The sequence below is a fragment of the Pempheris klunzingeri genome, chromosome 3 (assembly GCF_042242105.1).
Source record: "Pempheris klunzingeri isolate RE-2024b chromosome 3, fPemKlu1.hap1, whole genome shotgun sequence".
Lineage (NCBI taxonomy): Eukaryota > Metazoa > Chordata > Actinopteri > Acropomatiformes > Pempheridae > Pempheris > Pempheris klunzingeri.
In genome coordinates this window covers 20,422,784-20,438,186 of record NC_092014.1, presented here as the reverse complement: position 1 = coordinate 20,438,186, position 15,403 = coordinate 20,422,784, and the positions used below count along the sequence as shown (strand labels likewise).

The following is a 15,403-nucleotide window of genomic DNA, read 5'->3' as shown; positions in this document are numbered from 1 at the left end:
ATTATCAATGTTGCTTTTCCATCTCTAGTTGATATATATTAGAGAGTTCTGCAATATTTATTTCCAACATACACATACACGTTTCTGTACACATTTAGATGTGTAGATTTGGTTGGTGTAATGGCTGAACATTACCCCTGCATCCTTTCAGGACTACCGCCTATTGTGGACTCCCACGCCTCCTTCTCAGCCACCTCAGTGCACGCATCCACAAATCATGGGGAAGCCCCATGTTTGGTGGCCAGGAAATATAGTATTTTTTCTACTCAATTATGTGTGATAGAGACATCATGCTTTTGACAAGTGTGTGCTTGTGTTTGTGTGTACACGAGCTTAGTGCATGAAGCTGACCTGAGTGAAAAAGATGAATGAATCCCCCAGCATAGACGGAAGCAGCAGAGCGTCTGAACCTGCTCTCTCTCTCTCTCTCTCTCAGTCTATCACTCTCTCTCTCTCTCTCTCTCAGTCTATCACTCTCATATTTACTACCACTCACGCACAGACAGCTGCATGCTCCCCCAACATGCACACACACAGATGTGCAGGCATTGACACACACACACACACACACACACACACACACACACACACATACACACACACAGATGCATTCACTGGTAATTTGCCTTTTGTCCCCTTTGTTTTAGTCCCAGCAGATTACAGCTGTCTCGTCCTCATTAATTGGCCAATCAGCCAATAAAGCTAAATGCTCTGATTAAACACCGATTTCCATTTTCACCGAGATGGTGCAGCCCACCCTGCAGCCCACCCCACCCCCCTCTGCACGTTGCCATGCCAACGCGGACCTGAGCGCCTCTGGATGCTCTGATCAAGAGTCATTTTCTCAATTTCACACATGTACACACAACATCAAAGTGTGCGTTGTGTTGATCTGAAGTCTTTAGATGGCGCACGGTCTGTGTGTGCAGCTGCTTCTATGTTGCACGGTGTAAATTATAGGCTCAACAAAGATAAAGAGGGACTTCTACGTCTTTGGATTTTTCACTGAATCATTCATGTTCTTTGTGCTCACTGACTACTCCAAACAGCTGTAAACATCCCAGAAACATTCACCTTGGGAGGAGTAAAGCCTGATGATACAATAAAATGTATTACTAACAGTAATAAACATTACTTCTCTGGATTTGACCCCGATCTGCTGGTGTTAAGAGTATTATTTTGTCAAAACAGCACATTAGAATAGAATAGAATAGAATAGAATGCCTTTATTGTCATTGCACACAGGATACAACGAAATTTTAGCTTTCACTTTAAGGTGCATGACAAACATACAATATACAGTATAAACAACAGAAACAGACGTCGAGCTACTTTGCAAATGTAAATTGGAGTAGTAAGTATCTACATGTTAAATTAAAATAAATAATTAAACAGCTCCTTCAGTAATAAGGGTGGTGACATTTTATATTTCATTGCCAACCAGCCATGAAAAGATGAAAACAATCCCCTACATGCTACACCCCTATTGCTTCCTGCTAAGGATAAACATTAAAAAACATTATCTTAATAATATCTTAAAAATTAAATATACCAAAAAGCCCAAGTGATTTCCTAAAACAGGTAAGCACAGCAACAACATGATTCAGTCAGGACTAAATAGGTAATTTGTCAGTCTGTGGGATTTATTCACAATACTCAGTGCCCATGTTCATGCTAATGAAGTAATGAAGGGACGTCTGCAATGCTGTGGCTGATTAATGTTTAACGTGTTTAATGAAACAATGGAGGACAATGGCACAGTGGAATAATCCTCAGGCTTTGGTTACACATGCAATAGACAGACTACTGGGTAGTTGGCTCAATTCATTGTTGATTTTGGTGTTTTTGTGTGTGTGTGTGTGTGTGTGCGTGTGTGTGGTTTTTGTTGCCCCTCGTCTTCTCCTTGCCCCTTTTAAACCCACACTGTTCCCTAGAATTAATTTCCTCTTTATCTCTTATTCCCTGTCAACCCTTTCCCTTTATCCTCCCCCCTCTCTCCCCTCTCCTCCACCTCTGCCTGCCCTGCTCACCCTCATTTTCATGTAAATGAGAATCGATCCTCCTCTCAGCACCCTGTCGTCCCCATCTGTATATATGAAGGAACATAACTGGGCAATGAAATCTTTAACCAAAATTATTGAAAGCTAAAATTCAAATTTATTTTTGACACAAAATCTATTTGTTGTTTGTTTTAACTTGAGTTCTTACTGGTTGATGACACTGTTTACTGGGACAATTCAATGAAATACTTCCATCTTTGAATTATTGATTCAGCGCAAACAAAACTAGTACCAAGCGAACTATTCATGGTCCAATATGCAATTTGCACAAGCACATACACACAGAGGACTTTTCAGTAGGAGACATCTTGTGTCCAATAGTTAATCTTGAACCATATTTTAATATTGACATATTTTGGGTGTTTCATTGAGGGAAAGGGTTTTTAAACCACTCTGGTAAGGATACATTAGAATATTAAGAAGAATATTTGCGGGAATACTCTTAATCTTTCTATTTCTCTATGTATTTGTATATATTACCATTTTTATTTGTGATCACAAGTGCACATACAGAAAATGCATAAAATGTGTAAAACTAATCACACAAGGTAGTCTGTGCAACCAGAGAGAGAAAATATTAGGGAAAAAAAACAATGAAATGTAAAGTTGTGGGCATAACAATCAGCTGCTCTTCCCACCTGAGACATTTAATTTACAAAATAGTACATACAAAACACGTGTAACACATAAAAGCAGACAGGACAAAATCAGATTAAAATCAAATTAAATGAAATCAAATGAAAACAAAATACTATTTGCATATAGATAGCTGCTGCTGCTGCTGCCATGGCAACCTCATCCTAAGCAGCAGCGTGAACTCTGAGCTCACTTTTCACCGAGATGCTCGGAGAGGTGAGTCCCTGTGGTCCTCTGCTTAGCTTAGCCTAGCTTAACCCACTTTAGCCTGGTTTAGCCTGGTTTAGCCTAGTTTAGCCTAGCTTGCTATGCCTAGCCTAGTTGAGCCCAACCTAGCCTAGCTTGGTTTAGCCTTGGCTAATGAGCAACAGCATCCTGTCTGACGATTGAAGGTGCGCGTTACAGTGAAGTTAATGACAATGATTATTCTCTCAGGAAAGAGTCATGAAAAGGATAATTATTTGAAATTCAGTATTTATTACGTTATAGTTACTAATCCAAGTGAATATCGGTACTTCGGTTTGTTGATGAGGAATTATTTATGTTAAATGACGCTTTGGTAGCTGCTGGTTAGCTTAAGTTTTAGTTCACGAGAGATGCTGATGCATTTTGTGGTACAAAACATAAAGTCATTGTATTTTGGTCCCAATGACATTCTCATTGCCTCAATGGGCAAAGTAGACTGCACAGCCATGTTTTTCTTTTTCAGTAGGAAAAAAATACACATTTTAACAAGTTAAGTTCTTGCACGTTTGTGCAGTTATCATGTGAATGAAATAGTAATTACACTGATGAAACGTGTGTTTTTATCCAAATGCTAAACTTCAATCATCATTATAAATAATGGGTCAAAGAATAAAATAGTTATCACTGTGTGAACAGCTTAAGTCGCCTACATAAGGGCCCTGGCAGAAACTGAGGGCTTAATGAAGATGACTGGCTGAAATGTGTTGTATGATACATGCAGGAGAAGGCAGTGAGGGTTGTGTTTAAGGTCAGGGCTCTGCAGGGTCGGCCAGAGATCCTGCTGTCGTTGTTAAGTGGACAGTCTCAAAATGTAAGTGATCACAAAATCCAAACTGTAATTGTAAAGTAAGTATTTTTATAATTAATTACTTTCAGAGCACAACACAATAAGGCAGAGAGAGACAAACAGAGAAAGAGAAGACAGAAAGGCTGAAGTGGTTTGAAAAAGGAAGACAAGAACACTGAGAGAAGGAAAGACAGGTGAGGATGGACAAGAGACAGGTGAGGAAGGAGGAGATAGGAAGACAGGAGAGTGAAGAAAGAGAGAGAGAAGGAAGGGAGGACACTGGCGTCCAGGAGAGGATGATCACAGAAAGACAGGAGGTGGTGGAGAAGAGGAGGAGGGAGGAAAGAGAAAGAGAGGAACAAGAGGAAAGAGACAGACGGGAGCGAGAGGAGAGTGACAAACAAGAAAAGGAGGAAATTGAACGGCAGGAGAGGATTGAAAGGAGAAAAAGGAGGAAGGAGGAGAGAAAGAGGAGGGAGCGGGAGGAGAGAGAAAGACAAGAGAGGGAGGAAATAGAACGACAAGAGAGGATTGAAAGGAGAAAAAGGAGGAAGGAGGAGAGAAAGAGGAGGGAGCGGGAGGAGAGAGAAAGACAGGAGCAGGAGGAGAGAGAGAGGCAAGAAAGGGAGGAAGTTGAAAGACAGGAGAGGGAGGAAAGAGAAAGACTTGACAGAGAGGAAAGAGAACGACAGGAGAGGATTGAAAGAAGAAAAAGGAGAAGGGAGAGGGAGGAGAGAGAAAGACAGGAGCAGGAAGAGAGAGAGAGGCAAGAAAGGGAGATAAGTGGAGAAAAACAGGTGTGTGAAGTTAAAGAGAGGGAGGATAAGAAAAAAGAAGGAGAGGAAGAGACAGAAAGAAATGAATCGGTTCGCAAGAGGAGCCTCATTTCGAACCTGAAAATGCAGTACCTCCAACAGCAGAGGGAGCAGGTCATCAGGGCCATCTCCAGGACCCATAAGAAGGAGGGCACCATTGATGCTGGTGGTAAGAAAGTCGGCTTCTGTACTTTGTGTCGTTTATTTAGTTTGCTCTGTGTGCCGTAACGACCTGCAGGAGTCCAGATTAACAAACAGTATGTAGGTGGTTAACTGCACTCCAGGCTGACCTTTGATGTCTCTCAGATGATTCTCCCGAAACGAAGGAGATAAGGACATGGAGGCAACAGGCTAAGAGGAGGACGCTGCTGAAGAAACAAGAAGCGATAGAGGAGAGAATAAAACACAAGAGGGAGAAGGAGACGAAGAAAAGTCTAGATGTGCGAGACGAAAAAAAAAGTGGGACGTGCAGTGATCTTTTCCGGGTACGGTGACTTGACAAACATCCAACTATGCAAATGCCTAATGTAATAGGGGACTATCAGCACAAATAGGAGAATGAGGAACGTGGATGTTAACGGCATTGTAGTTAAATTTGATGCAGTCCAATTGAATGTTATTCAGTCTCAGCAATGCATAACAATCAACATTAAATCACATGTAATGTAATGCATTACAATCGAATGCAATAAAGGAGATGGGAAACGTACTTGAATATGGCTGTTCTGTGTCTTATTTTCATTTGCAGTCAGTTAAAATTACATAAAGCACAACCACTTTGTTTGGTTCAGAATTTCTTTATTGGCACCTTTTGACAGTGCATTGTTTTGTTTTTTTTAATAAAGTGGACACAGTTTCCATTGGATTGTTATATTAATGCGTTTATCATTGTTTTTGAGTTACTTGGCTGCTGCCTTCTATTTCCCAGCTGGACAAAACCTGGGGCTTCTTTTTCTAACATTTTTAAAGTCATCTTGCATCCTCAGTGTCACATTACTGCCATCTTGTGGAGTTAATAATCTCCTACAATGTCCACATTATGAAATGAGCTCCAGTAGCCCTTTGTTTGTTCCTCCAGAAGTCGACCAGGGGTGGTGGGTAATGTAGGCTAGTCTCACTTAAACTTACTGACGGTTAATGTGCTTACGAGTGTAGAAATGATACAACAATACGCTGACATCACTAGAAAGCGGAGGATTTAGCCGTCCAGCTGGGTGATAAATTCTGCACAACTATAAAACCCATATTCTAAATCAGCACTTTCATTTCTTATCTGAACGTGAAGTAATTCCATGTCAACCATAATTGCTTCCAACAGCCACACTGGGGTTAAAGGCCACACCACAGTTAGACAGAACTCCACTCCACACACTCCCAGGTCTCTTGCTGCTGCATCTCCTGTCCAGCCAAAACGTGATTTCAATGTTCTGTCTCTCCCAGCAGGCCTGTAGCTCCTTCTTGGTTGGGTGACTGTCTCCGTGCCCTTTTAGCCTCACCCAGTAGCAGACTCTGCTGAGCTGATTCCCACGCAAACACAGCAGCACTTCTCCTGACTCACCCTGCAGGGCACCCACAGGAGTTCTTACTGCTCCTATACACCATCTGAGAGCCTATATATATTTGACAGACGCAATAGCAGCTCCCCAGTCAAATCCCTTGCCCACAATACTTTTAATGGAATTTTTTTGTCTCCCTCTTTTCCACAAAGCATCATCTGCAAGTAACGATCTTCCAATTTCTTTAGATACATTTCCAAAGTTGTCATTTATCAGAATAGAGTATTTTTTAGGACTTTTCACACTCCCCCGAATGGTTCTCTTACAATCCAAAAATCCATTATCCAGTTTTTCCAAAAGCTCCAACTTTTCCTCCAACTCCCATTTCATAAAGCTCCTCCCTCCATAGCATATCATAGGTTGTTTTTTTTTACGTCAAATAACACTGCAGCTACTGTTCCTTCATTAACTTACTTCATCCACTAGACATAACACTGGATCTGAAGTACCTCCTCCTTTCCTAAATCCACTTTGACATCCAGCAATTATATTCTGCTGCTCAACATAACGCATTGGTCTTCCATTTATCATGCGTTCCATCAGTTTACGTATGAGAGAAGTTAAGGTAATTGGTCTATACTGTGCTGGTTTGTTTGCATCTTTCCATGGCTTCCTTATGGGTACAATGACCACTTCTTTCCAACTCACTGGCACTCTACCCTCCTCACAGTTTTAGCCTTTTTAACCCTCCCAACATAACTGGAACACTCTGTTCATCTTCAGTGTTTTTCTTTTCCCCCATTTTGTACTTTCACCAATAATTTCGTTTTTTCTTTAAGTTCTTTAAATTGTTGCTGCTTCCTCCTCCTCCCCGGCCCTACTGGTCTTTTTGCTTGGCTCATTGTCCTTCTTACTACTGACAGAGCTTTTATTGTACTGTGTCATGTGTTGGAAGTTATGAGTTCTTTTCAGTAATTTAAATGTAGGTACTTCTGTTTTTAATCCCACCAAGGTACTGCCTTCCTTTTATTTAGCCTTTACTCTGAGCGGTGGATGTCAGTGCAGCTGTTCTTAAACCTTCTCTAACTTATTGAGGGTTTCTAGGGCCATATTTAGGGCCGTATATCATTAGTCTGGTTGAGATATTTATCACTCTCTCCCTAATGCGTCTCTCTCTTCCTAAAGGTCCCATAGTATGTCTTTTCAACATGAATATGTGTCCCTGCTGTGCCTACAATCCGACAAACTCTGAGTAACCCTCTCTTGTTCTTCTGCTCCATCTTTCAGTAAACGTGTGAAAACATGCTGTTTAGATTCGGCTCCCCTTATGATGTCATGAGGGGATCTGTTAATCATGTGACCTCCTCCAGCCCTTCAGCAGACCGGCTGTCCGTGCCCACCAAAAACTTCCTTTTTCCTCACTAACACCTGCTTCCGGTAACACAAAGATGTGGGAGGCAAAAGCAGCAGATTGTTCTGTTCTTCTAAAACGGAGCGTTTTTTGAGCATTAAACCATGTAAATATGTTCTAGTAGAACCTCCAAATACAAGTGGGGATTTTAAAATGAGCACAATAAGGGACCTTTAAACTTCTGACACTTGGCTTTCTTAAACACCCGCTTTCTGTTTACTTCAGCCACTGATGCATTAATATTAATTAGAGTGGACTAATGGTCACTACCTTTGGTTCCATCTTGATACAATTTACAATCATAAATGGGAGTGATTTTATTTGACACCAATGTAAGATGTACATTTTTGCCTTGATTCCTGCACACACAAAATGTCTGGTTTCTCCACTGGCTATCATTCCACTGGATTTTCTCTTACTTCGTCCCATTTAGGACAAATCATATGAGGATGACGTGCTGCTACTTTAACAATTACTTCACTTCTTTCTGTTTGAGACTAATCCTCAGCTGTTACATCGATCCCTTTTATACTTATATAAGTCACTAACTTCTTCTTCTCTGCCAGAACCTCCTGTTCTTCATTCAGTACCATTTGCCCTTTGGTCCAGCCATGTTCCTTAGCCTGCTTTTCATGTCAGATCATCTTAACGGCTTCTGCATTAAAAAAAAAAAACGTATCCTTCACTTTCTATTGCATCTCCACCTCTCTGCTCCAATAGCCAACACTTTGGCCACACTCCCTCTCCACACTTCCTGCATGTTTGTGAACGAGGCTAAAGCGGACTAAAATGTTTATTTCTTCCTTATTTGAGGGGATTAACAGCACAACCCTAAGAGAGAGCGTAGGATATTAACCATAACAGTTAGCGACTAAGAGGCATTTAAATGAACGCAGTCTCACAGGACACCAGCCTCTCCCATGCTGTTGTAAGGACGCCATCTTGTGTTCGCACTTTACATTTAACTCTGACGTCGCTTGCCGTGGTTTGATGGGAGTTGTAGTCAGAATGGATCCACTACTTCCTGCTTTGACGAGGAGGACCGAGAAATTTCGGCTGTTAACCAAAAAGTTGTTCGTCTGTCAAGCCGTTTCTCCCCGACGGCAAAGAAGTGAACACAGGGACAGAGTAAGTCTGTGTTTTTATGGTTTTATCAGTCGACTCATGAAACAAAAGGAATTAAACTCATTTTGAACAAGAAGGAGCGAAGTTTTGTCTGTAGAGCAGTTGCTGCTATTGTAAGGTAAGCACGGCTTGTCATATAAGTTCATGGGAAGTGACTCCAAACCAGACTTTGTCAATAATTTAATCATTTACTCAGGCTTTCTTATTAATAATTGTATTATATTACGCGTGAATTTCATTGGAAAGACGAAAGTGTGTTAATGCGGATATCAAAGTTGACGGTAAAGCAATAAAACTGTCAAAGCTGAGGAGTGATTGAAGCTGCCTGGATGGTATTGATTTCCCACCCTGAAACCAAAATAAGAGTTCACACAACAACAAAAAGTATTGTGTAAGTAAATGTAGGCAAGTTAGTAACTAAATGAATCTACCCTCACTTCACCTTTCAGACTCATCATTGGAAAAGGTTGTTCATTTAAAATCCATTTACTCATTGTTAGTTGTTTTTTTTTTTTTTTGCTTCTTCCCGATTTTTGCTTGTGAAAACGGAGGACAAGAGTTAGTTCCTGGAAATATCCAAACAGGAGTGTTACTCATGTAGCATAAAGCTTTTTATCCAGAGCCAAGAGTAGATCAAGTTTTTATTTTCACAGACAGAAAAGGTTCAGGCTACAGCATCAGCTTTTACTTGAGGTAGCTCATATTATAATATACTTTGAAACTATTCCACACTGTTTGTGCTGTGGACGCTCCCCCCGTACTATCTCTGGATGTATCAGACTGTCGTGGCCAGTGTTAAATATGAATACATTTTCATATGGTTGTGCCATCAATTTCCTGTAGTAGCTTACTTTTCAGGATTTGCCAAAACAGACTATCTTGCCTGTTTATTTCAAATTAATTTTACAGAAAATGCTGTATATTGATATTGTGATAGAGGGCAGAGCCCCTCGGGATGAACTGTCATTTCACAGCTGCAATGAGGAAAAAATTCTTGCGTTGAATAGTTTCTTTCTGTCCTCGAGCAAATAGAGATAACATGACTATTTAGACTGAATACGATCTTTCCGGCCTAGACAAAGCAGCACAAAGAGACAACGTGAATTAGACTGAATGGGAGTCTGTTTACCTTTTGTGAGACCTCACTTTTTGTCACGTGGATGCTGCAAGTTGGTCCTCACAAAGCCATCAAGTCCCAGATAAACCACATCCCTACTCACACAGGAAATGACAGACAGCGAGACTAACGCAGTAGAGAAATTAGCCCAAATACCTCATCTGACAATGAGAGGACTGACGAGACTTTATATAAGTGTGGAAGCAACATTTATGTTTGTCTTTACCATTAAAACGCACACGTTTATATTGTTTTCCTCCCCTCCAGATACCATGCACCTTCCTTGTTTATTGTTCTTTTTCTTTTTCCCCTCCTCAGATGTCTTTGATGGAGCGTGGGACCGTCCGGCCAATTGCGGCAGTGGCATGGACCTCCAACAGCAGCACCTGCCCCAAAGATTACAATCTGGTAGGAAGAGAGATGAAGATTATGGGTTTTTACAATTGTCCATGTGAAATACTATATGGTTGCCACTGGAGTAAACATGTATCTGCCAGATAGACACACAGACTGAAGAAAACTTACAGGTTACCAGGACTACAAAAGTGGTGGTGCAATCTCTATCTTTAGCCTCAGTGAGTGCAGGAGCAGCTGTGTTTGTAGATCAGCTTCATTAAACTGTAAACAGTCACCAAATACTCTCTGGAGTCTTAAGGAAGGAATATCCAATAGTCTTAGTTGCTTGAAACAAATGTGTGCGCTTTATTTTGCAAACAGACAAAGGGTCGACACTTTAAAATGACAATGTATGGAAGTTAATGATGAAGATGATGCAACCTCACAGCGGAAGGAAAAGTGGAGTTGTGGGATTGTTAAGTAGCACAGTTTGAGTGTTTTGATGAGCTGGAAACTGACCTTTAGAAAGAGAGTAGTTGTTTAAAAATGGCGTCACTGACTATAAACTACCTCTAAAGATCCGCACAAAAAAGGATGTGTAGCCACTGAATTTCTACTCTGCTCTTGTGTGACTTGAACAGGACACAATGAATAGCATCACGACCACTATGATTATTTCTAATAATCATAGTAATAAATGTACCTATTGGTTCTGAATTTAAACCTAATGTTTGACCCAGCTAATACTAACTTTTGTCATCATGTCTTCAAGTGGCCCAAAACACACTTGTCTTCCTGAATCACCGCCAGCTTCTAATAAATAGCGACAAACTTGGAATGTGCACAGTCCAACCACACTCTTGTCCTGTAGGCCAGGATGGAAATGACTGCAGTAGAGAAATGTCTTGCTAACGAAAGCATGAAGTAGAATAGTTAAGTGAGGCGCCACCCTCGAGTCAAAAGCCCAGCTTTAAAGCCACCACTGACATCAACCATTCTCAACTTGCCATATTATATTTTAAGTTAATCCGACATGTTTGCGATGCCAGGTGTGGTGTATCTAACCGTACCCCCGTCCTCCTCGATGTCTTTGCCTCTCTACAGATTAGCATCACGGAAGACGGAGCAACAGCAAACTTCACGCGCAGCTTCGGGATGAAGTCTGGATATTACCTCTGTTACAGCAAGGTAACAGGTTCAGTTCAGATCAGACAGACACTCTCATACATTTACTAGCCATATTACTTATTATTTACATCACTCTAATTCATCATGTGTTGGATATCAACAGACCTTTGTTTAGACTGCGTATCTCTCTCTCTCTCTCTCTCTCTCTCTCTCTCTCTCTCTCTCTCTCTCTCTCTCTCTTTGTAGGACTTGGCAGGTGGTATGGTTGTGTCTGACATTCAGCTTATTTCAGACAAGGACGCTATTCCTCATGGATATTGCTACATAGCAGAGTACCTTGAACCAAGTGAGTACACATACGTCTCCATCCCTTAGCCCCTAACCCAAACACAAACCATCACAACTAAATGCATAACTCCATCACTTACCCTAAACCTTAATCCCAACATTAACCTTTAAAACATTTTAACCTTTGAGGTAGTAAGGACCGGCTAAAAAGTCTTCACAATGCAGAAGATGTCCTCGCTACGATGGTTTAAAGCTGAATTTCCCCCTCACACACTCACAGGTGTTTACACATTCATGATACTTTTCAGTCTGATAGATATTATCTGTTTATGTGTCCAGAGGCCTCTGTTTGGAAGAAGAAACGGGTGTGTGTAAGCGTCGTCCCAGTGGGCAGCGTGGACACAGCTGTGCTGGATATCAAACTGACAGCCAAAAGCAAAATGATGTTGCAGCACTACACATATGTGGGGTAGATAGCATTCACATATACAAACATTTGATTTGTACCTGGTTCCTCAAAGTCTTTCTTAAATCTTGTGACCTAAACACAGTGGTCTGTTTACAGCAATGAGTTATTTAAAGACAGAATATGAGACAGTGTATTAGACAGATATGTTCAATGTTCTTGACGCACCATTAAATGTGCCTTTTCCCCCCAGAGACATACACAGCTATGTGCTGTGGTGTAGAAAGGGCTATTTTTCTAGCCCCATGCCCCAAGCCAAGCCCCGCAGTGTCAGCCTGGACCTCCGCACACTCTCACTGGAGCAGCCGTCTGCTCCTCTGCCCCTCAGACCCAGGTACAGTACATATTTAATGTCTAATACGGCCCTTTTTTTTTTTTTAAACTTTTCACTATTTATTGGGGGATATATCATGACTCCTCTGCAGCAGAGGTGTTTAAACACAGACAATTCACATGAGAGTAACTGAACGCCATAGTTTTGCAAACACACAGTATATCACAGTCTGTATCCTGAAGATGTTTTACTCTTGGCGTCAATACATACGTTTGTCTCCACAGCAATCCCCCTCCTCCAGTGCCACATAATAGAGTGAGTCAGAGACGATGTAGCCTCCAATCTAAGGACAACTTGGACAAGTCTGCTGACAGCAGTATCCAGGGAATCACAGGTACTCCAAGTCTCTCCTCATACATGGGAAACTTGTCACTATTTCTGACTGCAGACAACCCGCTCAACTGTTCCCCACTCCTACTCTCTGCAGCTCTAGACGGAGTTCCCTTTAGCCTTCACCCAAAGTTTGATATCCAGGCAAACGGCACGGTAAGTTTGACATTTTCAGCAATGCTAAAAGAGGCTGTTTCTTGCCTCACTTTATCTCCTTTTTTGTGCCTTCCACCTCTCAAGCCTCTAATATAAACATGTATGTCCTCTCTCTCTCTCTCTCTCTCAGACTCAACTGAACACTCAGTTAAACAACATTCGCATAAAGTCTCTCCAAGACATTGAAAATGAGGTAGGGTCGTCTCTGACTCTCAGTTTCAGCCCTGTAATTTTTAAATTAAGAAGGTAAACTGTTCGCAACATATAAAATACTATCTTTGTTTGTGTTTTTTCTCAGTATAACTACACTTTTGCTGTGGAGGAATCTGCGGCCAAGAGGACCAGACCATCAGTGCCAACAGGGGGTGCCCCATAGGCTCAGTGAACTGTCAACTTTGACAGGGCAACAGAATCAGAAGTGTGCGTTCTGCTCTGTCCAAAGGCGTTCAGCATGACGTCTCACATCACGGTACAGATGAAGGATGATCATGCTTGCATGTAGGCTCATAATATTAGGCTTTATTTATCATGATGCGGTCAATTAAAAGCTTATCTATGAATATTGCCCCTCTACATGAGACTGACAATCAGACTTCAGAGCTGTTTAGATGGTTTGGCCGTACTCATCACTCACATTCCCTTTTTATTTCTCTATCATGTTAAGTCAATACTTAATTGCCATCTTCAAGCATTCCAGGTTTCTATTTGCCAAAGGAAAGGCCCACTTTGAATCATACTTGTAATTATAATGTCTCAACATGTCTTTAGACCTTTTGTAGGAATATAGCCTTTAAAGTCTTCACCGTGTCAAAGATGTACTGAATCTTCAAATCTGTTGGGTATCTGCTGTTTGGGCCTAATCATCTGCAGCATTAAGGCCTATTGTCAACACTTAGACTAACTGACTAAAAAAAGCTTACTGTTGAAAGTGTGCGCTACTTGCTCCATTGCATGCTACCTGATATACTTGAGTGCTATGCCTCTTTAGGTTGAAGCATTAAGAATTTGTTAAGCTGGGCTTTAATATGCAGATGTCAAACTGAACTCACTAGATACACTAACACGTATAGATGTAGGATATTGGGTATTCCCTGTATGAAAGAGTGCTACTACTACTATTATGAGGTTTGTATTATTCCAAAAAAATGTAGGATGGTTGTATATTTTCTCACTTAAACAAGATATGTGTCTTTTAACTGTCAGGTGGAATAAGGGCCAAATATTTATCTATTCCATTGTATATATGCAGCAATGTCCCTTTTTGGTTTTTTTTGTTTTTTTTATGGTCTGTAAAAGCAAACTTTTATTGCATGGAAAAAATAAAAACCTAAGACACCACTTCAGATGTGTTGGTCTTACATACAGTGATTGCTTATGGAGGAAACTACCAGGCATTAAGGCACATTTGAGAAATATTATGAGAAAATCAGTTTGAAATACAGCTTGAGAAAGTAAATTGTGTGTCCAATAGAGTAACATGCAGGGGGCAAAGACATAAGGAACTGTACAGTAGGTACAGTAACACATCTTAACCTATTTATTTAGAAGAGGTTCACTGAGCATGTATGTGGTTTCTAAGTGATGCCTTGCATTGGTTACTGTCACATCCAGTGGATTTTTAATTTAATTTGATTTAAAAGTCAAATCGGTTTATAAAATTAGATTTAGATTTAATTTGGCATCACTGGATGAGTCTCCTCATTCACAAAAACAGGTCTGACTAGAATCTGCCCTTTATGTTTGGGCAGTCCAGCGTTGACGAATGAAATTCTCCTAATCATTTCTATTATATCCAAAATGTACCATTTTACCCAGCCCTCGGGTTATGATGCATCTGTGCACAACAGCTTTACTACAGTTCTGCATGTTTACAGCTCTCTACCAGTCTGACTGATGTTTTCCATGAAAATCCCTCCTTTCTGTTAATGGAACATTAAACCTTTAGGGTGCATCACTGCCACCTGCTGTACCATGCTGGACTGTTCATGTTGGATAAGTTACGTATACATTGCTTTTTACATCATCGTCTCCCTGCAGAGTAAACTGTTGCGCAACCACCAAACTTCATCACTTTTGTGATGAAAGAGAAAAAAATTGTAACAGCCGAAAATGCTCCCAACTGAAGATCATTCAACTCTCCTCTTCATTAACTGCTGGTGTTGCTTAGTAAGAATAAGAATAAGAATAAGAACGACTTTATTTATCCTGGAGGAAATTGTTGTGCCAGAGTGCGGTACAGAGGTCAAGTCACAACAATACAAAATATTGAAATACAAAATTGAACAGAAACTTAGACACAATAAAATACAATTAAATCAAAAAGTCTGTCCCTTTTTAAAACAAAAAGTACAGATTGAAAAGTACAAATTTGTGAAAGTGTCACAGTGTGTGAGGTGAAGTGTGCAAAGTAAGTGAAACTACACAGAATAGAATACTTTAACAATTAAATATATGTAGTATTATATTGTATTGTATTATATTATATTATGATGCTTTTGCCTGACATGTTGTAAGTTTTGTATTCTGTTAAATATATATATATATATATATATATATATATATATATATATTAATTTCTTACAAGTGAAATTTCAAATGAACTTAAACTTGAACATCAACTTGAACATCAACTTGAACTCAAAATGAAAAAGAAAATGACAAAATGTGATAGA

General features: G+C 40.4%; 1 protein-coding gene across 1 annotated transcript; it reads left to right on the top strand.

Annotated features, from left to right (window-relative positions):
- The first annotated feature begins 8,441 nt into the window (after window positions 1-8,441).
- Window positions 8,442-14,069, top strand: mvb12a (multivesicular body subunit 12A). Its single transcript, XM_070827772.1, has 10 exons — window positions 8,442-8,579; window positions 10,012-10,101; window positions 11,134-11,217; window positions 11,404-11,503; window positions 11,785-11,914; window positions 12,105-12,245; window positions 12,470-12,579; window positions 12,673-12,731; window positions 12,862-12,924; window positions 13,030-14,069. The coding sequence occupies exons 1-10, from the start codon at window positions 8,442-8,444 to the stop codon at window positions 13,105-13,107; spliced, it is 993 nt and encodes a 330-aa protein (XP_070683873.1). The 3' UTR covers window positions 13,108-14,069.
- Window positions 14,070-15,403: the final 1,334 nt, after the last annotated feature.